General features: G+C 41.6%; 1 protein-coding gene across 1 annotated transcript in view; it reads right to left on the bottom strand.

The window, feature by feature from the left end:
* Nucleotides 1-4,537: 4,537 nt before the first annotated feature.
* LOC131695336 (uncharacterized) overlaps nt 4,538-8,514 on the bottom strand; it is a 52,214-nt gene continuing 48,237 nt past the window's right edge. The window contains exon 2 of the mRNA XM_058983799.1: nt 4,538-6,545. Within this exon, the coding sequence (XP_058839782.1) occupies nt 4,584-6,233 (1,650 nt within the window). The 5' untranslated portion in view covers nt 6,234-6,545 and the 3' untranslated portion in view covers nt 4,538-4,583. The remainder of the gene's footprint in view (nt 6,546-8,514) is intronic.

The raw sequence follows: 8,514 nt of genomic DNA, 5'->3' as shown, positions 1-8,514 counted from the left end.
TCTATATTGTCAATTTCGGCAGATAATTCAAAAAAACTGCAAAAAACGCCATTTTTACGCATTCAAACATTCATATCTTGGAAACTAAACATCAGAATCAAAAACAAATTAATAGCGTTCATAGTTCTTTTATTTAAAATTGGTTTGGATAAGATTGGTTCAGCCATTGCTGAGAAACACGAATGAGAATTTGTCCGTTACATACACACACACACACACACACACACACACACACACACAGAGACATTGTCCCAAATCGTCGAGCTGAGTCGATTGGTATATAAGACTCGGCCCTCCGGGCCTCGGAAAAAATCTTGAAAGTTTGAGCGAATTCTATACATTTCTTTTATAAGAAATGTAAAAAGGGGGTTTTTTAGATTGCGTCAAAACTATTGACTTTAGCAATATGGTGTCTTTGAGAAAGTTTCTTGGAGTAGAACTCCTATTCTTTTTGTCTTATCGGATTGATGATTAATCCCCCTAATAGTGAGTTAGGAAATTTATTTTCTTCAATAATTCAGATAGACAAATACTTACTTCAGCAAAGTTGTAGAGAAACTCGTTACAAATATTTTATCTGAAGACTTCAACTCTTTATCTTTTAAGCTTTTTGAGATATGGGACATTATTTATGAAAGGCCCCTTAAAACCAGTTTTTTGCTCATAACTGTTCTTCTAGATTTTTTCCTTTATACAAATGTTCTAGAACATTGTTTGGACTATGAAACTGCATTACTATACCGAAGACTGAATCTTTCTATCGCTAGTATGTGTGGAGATATTCACGTTTTTTGATGGAAAATAGCACTTTTTTCAATGCCGATAACTTTTAAACGGGCAAAAACGGGCAAACCACTTTATAAACAAATTAAAATGCAAGAAAAGAACAACAAAAGCAGGAAAAATCAGATCTCCCCAAGGCGGCTCTCTATGGAAATACTAGAGCTAAAGTTTGTCCATACTAGAGCTGTTCCGGCATCAAATACATCACTATATATTACTCTTAGTTCTGAAATGAAGTGTTAAAGTCGCAATAATTAGCCTTTCATACTTTTGTAAGCACGTCTTGAGTAAATACCCAAGCAACAAACAGTTGATATAAAGGAGCTGCATAAGCTTCTCGTTTTAAGTAATTTTGCAATGCGTTTTATGTTCTAATAGCACCTTAAGCAGTTCTATTAAAACTTGAGCAGCTTGAAAGTTCGCTAGGAACTTTATGTGAACTTTAAAGTGTTTTTTTAAAGTATTATCCGAACTTCTGTTTGCTTGGGTTAAAAGCTACAGTTGTTCAAAAAGTCAATGCATACGCCTGACACCGGAAACTGACAATTGCCTTGCGCCTACTTCATAACAATGGCGGACGTGCAACCAAACGGCGAGTAATCAATTGCATTTGATCAAGGAATGAGACAAACTTCACTTTTAGTATTTCTATAGAGGGCCGCCTTGGGGAGATCTGATTTTTCCAGCATTTGTTGTGCGCCGCAGGTTTTGCGGATCACTCCATGGCAAGAAACGCAGAGCGTACCTGACAAACTGTCTCTGAACGCCTTCGATCCTATTGATCCAAACAGCATTGTAAGGATTCCAAAAGACATTGCCAAATTCTAGCATCGAACGCGCTAATGAACAGCAAAGAGCTTTAAAACACAACGGATCACGACATTTGTTGGATATCTTAAACATGAATCCCAGTTGTCGTTTGGCGTTGTCGATTGTTGCAGAAAAGTGACGATGGTAAGTTGGCTTATAAGCCAGTCAACACGTTGTAGGTGATTTCCATAAATATTATAATAAAAAGGAATGGTCTTCCTAAAGGCGAACACGAAATTATTGCGACACATTCAACAGGGCATAACCTTTTTACCATTGGGTAAAAATCAACCAAATTTTGCATACTTTCTCATTGATGTGTATTGTTTACATGCTGTCAAACTCGAAGTCTTGTTTTTCGAGTCAACGAAAATGGAGGTGAACCAACGCGAGTCGAGAGAACAAATTCTTCCCAAACACCTGGAATTTCCTGACCTGTCGCACCGGCAGTTGGGAAAAATGTTGAACATTCACCATTCAACCGTCTCCAGAGTATTGACGCGGTTCCAGGAGCGGTTGACGTTGGACCACGGCAAAGGAGCTGGAAGAAAACCGGGACCGGAGAACAAAAAGACGGAGGGAAAGGTGAAGCGGATGATTAAAGCAAAACCCAACGTCTCAAGCCGGAATTTGGCTAAAAAGATCGGCATGTCGCAGAGCTACGTTCAGATTGCAAAGAAGAGAGCTGGACTACATACATACAAGGTACAGAACTTCCCAAACCGCGATGAGCGGCAACAATCGACGGCTAAAACTCGGGCACGGAAGCTCTATGAGACGATGCTGACAAAATATGGCTGCTGTGTGATGGACGACGAAACGTATATAAAAGCCGATTTTAAGCAAATTCCGGGGTTGGAGTTTTTCACCGGCAAGAGCAAGTTCTATGTGGACGACAAATTTAAGAAGAAGAAAATGTCGAAGTTCGCCTCCAAATATCTCATTTGGCAGGCCATCTGCTCTTGCGGACTGAGGAGTGAGCCTTTCGTGACAAAGGGCACAGTAAATGGCGAGATCTACAAATCTCAGTGCCTCGAGAAGCGCCTTTTGCTGTTCTTGCAGCAGCACGACGAAGCTCCGCTATTTTGGCCAGATTTGGCATCATGCCACTATTCTAAAAGTGTCCTGAAGTGGTATGAGGCCAATTCTGTCAATTTTGTTCCAAAGGACATGAATCCGCCAAACTGTCCGGAGCTGCGCCCGGTGGAGCAGTACTGGGCAATGATGAAGCGGGAACTTCGGAAGAGCAAGAAGACAGTCAAAGATGAGAAGGACATGTTAAGAAAATGGAAAAAAACTGAGAAACTGATACCGGATGACACTGTAAAGACTTTGATGGAGGGCATCAAGCGAAAATGCGTTCAATTTTACACCCAAGGCTCCAGCGATTAACTTTTCTTTTGATTTTTGAAGTAAATATATGTGTAAAACTACCCTAAAATTTTGGTTTGATTTTAAACATTATAAGAAAATTGGCATGCCATTTTCGGTGTCGCAATAATTTCGTGTTCGCCCTTTAGTGCGATGAAAGCTGATGACACTGCATTTGGGAATACACAAAACTATCATATTTAGCACACACCAGTCGTTAAGAGTATCCAGAACGCTTTCAGTACCAGGCAGTCGAACTGATCGTGAATTACGTAACATAGTTTAAAATCGTCAGCGAAAAACAGTGAAAATACCAGCGGTCCGAGTGTACTACCTTGAAGAACTCCAGAGCTGATCGAAAAGCAATCAAACTGAGCAGTGTCAATACAAACAGCAACTTGACGTTGAACGAGATACGATCGAAGCCGCTCACAAAACCTAATCGTGTGGCCAAGCTTTTTTCAGTCTGACAATCAGAATATCGTAATGAATCGCTTTGATATTGATGAAACTCTGACAATATATTCATTAGACTAAAAACTACTGGTCCTGGCTCAGTGTGCCCATGCGTGAAAACGGTACTGGGGCGCTTTAGAAGGTATCTTCTACGAAAGACTAAGCTGCTTCAATGAATTTTTCAACATCTCTCGTCAGACGATACCAGAAAGTTGGCAGACATCTTGGAGCAATGGAAAGTTAGAGCGATAGCTACATTTTATTATCCCGAAGGTTTCAACGAAATCTTGTTTCAGAGGAATGGTTGTGAGTCGGGATTTCATTCAGGTAATACTAAGGCGCCCATCTCCGATACATTGAGCTCGCGAGTAGAGGTATCTAGATATCTAGATATCTAGTAGATTTGAACCATGTTGTCCGAGCATGCGCCGAGTATTGTTCTGCCTGCCATCAACTATTGGATTCCCTTCAGGCCCGAGGAAGATCACCCAATGTACAGATATACTGGCAAGCAGCCTCCTCCGCTACTTGTCCCTCGTATACTACCCATGATCGCATATTTGTCCCATTTTCTATGGGATTTCCTATCTTTGTGGGACTGATATGCGATCATTGTTAGTAGAACATCTTCCTAAAAATCATCAACTGCTCCTTTGATTTTTCTTTTTATTCTAAGAAATGTTCTCTTCCACCTGAACCGTGTACCAACGATGATTTGATGCGACTTCAAGGCGACACGAAACATCTCTGTTCAATTAAACAACAAACATGGGAGCTACTCTCAAACAACACACGCGCAACTCGGTGTGCTGCCGATCCGCATCTGAGCCGTACTACGAAATCGTTTTGGACGAACCCCTGTCGGCTCGAGGAGGATAGTCTCGTTAAGAAGATGTGCTGCTACTCACAAACATAACTTTATTGTTTACATGCTATGATTGATGTGTTTCGGTGATGATAAAAATAAAAACATTTCCGTAGTTAACGTTTCAGCTTACTATATTCAGCTATCTTCAGAACTATTTTATAATAAGAGTAATCAAAAAAGTACAATTAATTTTACATTTGAATATCTTCTTAAACCTATCCACTCACATTTTAACCCGTTCACCTCATGTTCTCACTGTGGCTATCACGTTCTAACTAAATTTGAATATTTTCCCTCACGTATGTGACGTCTCTCTTTGTCGCTCTCGCTCGTAGTGTTGAGTCGGTCGCAGCTTGTTGAGAAGGCCGTTGTAGGCACAGGAGAAACCGGCAGCGTCGCGCTGTAAGTTCACTGCGCTCTTCTCTCGAATTTTTATATGTAGTGTTTCAGCTGCCAGCCTATTTGCTTCGTTGTTGATTTTCTCCAATACACGCGTCTTGGAGAAATCAAACTGATGTCCATGTTCCATCGCATGCTGAGTTAAACCCGTGATCGACGTGCTTGTGCGTATGGAATTTTTATGTTGCGTTATGCGTTTGTCCAGTGTTTGTGATGTTTGTCCAATGTACGCTCTATTGTCACAGCCGCCGCAAGGGATGGTATAGACAACATTTGTTTGTTGCATTTTTGGGATTTTGTCCTTCAGTCGGGTAAAAATTGTGTGTTTTATTTTGTCCATCGGCTGGTACGCTGCGATGACGTCATTTTTGCGTAGAAGCTTTCCGATCTTCTCACTCAAACAGGGGATGTACGGCATCGCTGCATATTTTGTTGTTCGTTCGTCTGTTCTCCTGGTTCGCATGGTGTTGTAAAGTATTTCTACTCGATCTTTAAGCACACGCTTAATGTAATGATCCGGGTAGTTGTTGCAGCGTAACATGTCCGATGCCGCTTTTATGGTTTCTTCCCGTTTTTCTACATCTGTGAGTTTAAGCGCTCTGTCAAATAGTGCGATGACAGTGTTTTTCTTGTGACTATGCGGACTCTCTGATGTGTAGTCAAGGTATCGACCCGTTTTTTGCTTAGGGTACCACGTCTTGCTTATTTTTTCTCCTTCTCTAGTCAAATGAAGGTCTAGGAAGCGGATGCAATTATTTTGCTCCTTTTCTACCGTGAATTTAATGCTGTTTTGTTCCCCGTTGAACACATTCATAACCGTTTCTATTTCGTTTTCTCGTCCTACTAAAAAACAGTCATCTACATATCGGCGGTATACTGTGAGCGATATGTTTTTATGCTTTAGTTTTTCTATTGCATCTTTTTCTAGTTTTTCCATAATTATATTTGCAATAACTGGAGACAATGGGGATCCCATCGGTACACCAAATATTTGATCGTAACATTTCCCATCGTATTGGAAAAAGGAAGCTTCTAGTACCGTCTGCATGGCCTGTTTGAAACTTTGCCAGGGAATGCTCGTTTCGTGCTCTAGCTCGTTCCATCTTTCCTCCACATACTCATACACCTTGTTTACCGGAACGTTAGTGTAGAGGGATATTACATCTAGCGAATAGAGTACAAATCCCTCCGGTACCCTCACCTTGGATATCTCTTCTGCGAAGTCGAAACTGTTGCGCACATGGTACTCCGTTTTACCTACCAAATTGTTCAAAATTTCTGATAGATATTGGGCCATACGATAAGTTGCTGAGCCGATGGTGGATACAACGGGTCTGAGAGGACGGTTTTCTTTGTGGATCTTGGGAAGTCCATAGACTCGCGGTGGGTTACAGTTGTATACTTTAAGTTTGCGCTTGGTTGCTGAGTCTATGTGTTTGTCTAACCACCACTGCTCCACTATGGTGTTTAACTTTTTCAACACTTTATTCGATGGATTGTCTTTTCGTAGCTTGTAGGTCGATGTATCATTTAACATCGTGGTCATTTTTTGGTGGTACTCGTTGGCTGACAATATTACCGTTTTATTTCCCTGGTCAGCTTTTGTCACATAGAGATTTGGGTTCTCTTGCAAATATTTTTGGCTTTTTACGATGTCTTTTTGTATCCATTCGTCTTCCTTCGTTCGTGGTTGGTTTTGGTAGTTGATGTAGTTGGAAACAATTGTAGACACTTCAGCTCGAATGTCGTCGGCCTCTGGTTTGTTTTTTATAGCTGTCTCAACGTCCGCTACGAGACGAACATACGGAATGTTTTTTTTGTGTTGTATGTTGAAGTTGGGGCCCAGGAGAAGCGTTACCTTCAGAAAACGAAAAAGGCAGTTTTAATTCCAATATTGTTCAGGAAAGTATACAATGACTCAAGCAAATGGGTGTAAAAATAGTAACTATGGGTGGGTTATGTCAGAGACATAACCGGAGTGAAGTAAAATACACTTTGACCTGTTAATTCGAACACAGTAATCATTACTCGTGGGGTTTACTCTTTGGAAAAACTGGGAAAATCATGGATAACCAAAATTGCTCATTTTTGGTCGGATGTAATCGTATATGTTCGTTGATTTGATGGCACTGTGGAACAAGTGAAGTGAGGAAACTATTTCCTTTGTTTGATTTGTGTTTATTTGGCCAACTACGGAACTAACCCATAGGGCATCTGTCTTGGAATAATGTTCTCTAAATAATTTTAACAAGTCCCAATTCTACACTCAGTACGTCCAGTACACAAACGCAGAGCAGTAAATGCTGAACGTCTGAAAATTCTCCCCTTATCTTTACTTCAAACCAAGAAAAAAAAACTTAAACCAGAATCACCTTACCTGACCTGACCTGAACGGTGGTGACCTTAAAGTCAGCAACTGCAGTGAGACGAACGCAGCGAGAAAGTCGAGGAAAGTTTTCTCCCCTTGACTCCCTGATCCCCGGCGCTCTGGCAACACGATTGCAACGTTTGACCCAGAGACCCCCGGAGGTGAAAATGTGCAACGAGGTTTGTTGCCGGATCTGAGACTGGCAGTGAGGATCGTTTTTTTCACTGTGCGGTGGTAATTTGAATAAATTTCTGTTTTTTAATCGTTTCGTACTGTTAGTCCGTTCGTGGTAGTGATGGAACTTGTTTGGAAGTAGTAGCTTTTTAAGAAGCGATAAAACATTTCTCCCGGATTTAATGTCGGTTGGAAAAGTTTCGGTTTGCTTTCAGAAGGTACGATTGCACTTGTTTTGCGGTTCACCGGGAGTATGCTTTGGGAGCGCGACATTCTTTAGCAGTTCGAGCTTACCCCAAAAGTCAACGTGAGATGCTGAAAGTTAATTGGTGACGAGATCGATTCGATAAGAACATGAGATTTATAAATTAGTTCGTTCTGTCCAAACTTAGATTGAACTGATGTAGATTTTTATTTTTAATTGGGATTTATAGAACAATGTGCGCTGACGAACTTTTCGTGAACTTGAGTATTATTTTCCTATGTAATATTCAGAGTTACCAGATATCCCAATTTTCCATCAATAACATTCGCCATACCTCTTCCAATTGCAGAAACCGACATGCGACTCAGGCCGAAACTCGTAGCCGCTTTAAATCATATCCGCATCGGCGTTTGCCAGCATCGGATGCCAACGGCTGTGTATACGTTTGGATGAAGCACCGGTTGAGCAGTTTCGAGGTAAATGAACGAAAAAATCCAACGTGGGGAATGGGCACTTGCAAACTATACTGTTGTCAGAATTGGAAACTGCGAATACAACTCCCGTTCTGTTGGGTACATCGGTAATGAGGCTGGCGAGAAAGGGTGTATACCTACCAACATACCAGCGGAGTGAGCCCATCCGGTGCGGTACAGTTACTAAAGTACACAGAAAACCAGGATCCCAAGCGGAATTTTTCCGGTTCAGCTATGATCAAAGAGGCACCGGTTTGCAGGTGATGATTTTTCCCTCCCGTCAGCACTACGCCTTGATGCTTCCAACCGAACACGGATGCTCGGCGGCGGAGGGTGGCATTGAGCGAACCAGGCGAACCAAAATGCGGCGATGGTGATGACTCTGATGGGGTTTAGTAGCTAAACGTCTGAAAAGTTGGTGCTATTTGGCGATGAACCGAGAAACAAAAAGCGGCAGAACGCTGAAACATCATTGGCCCAGTTCGCTGCCGCGGCATTGATCGGCGAAGGGAGTAGTGGGGTGAGGGTTTTGGCACACGAATGAAATCACCATAAAATGGGCAACTTTCCAGAGTGCAGTGGGTTCATTAAAGGGGAACAGAGCAGC

This window comes from Topomyia yanbarensis, unplaced genomic scaffold (assembly GCF_030247195.1).
Source record: "Topomyia yanbarensis strain Yona2022 unplaced genomic scaffold, ASM3024719v1 HiC_scaffold_37, whole genome shotgun sequence".
Classification (NCBI taxonomy): Eukaryota; Metazoa; Arthropoda; class Insecta; order Diptera; family Culicidae; genus Topomyia; species Topomyia yanbarensis.
This window is presented reverse-complemented; position numbering and strand designations above follow the sequence as displayed.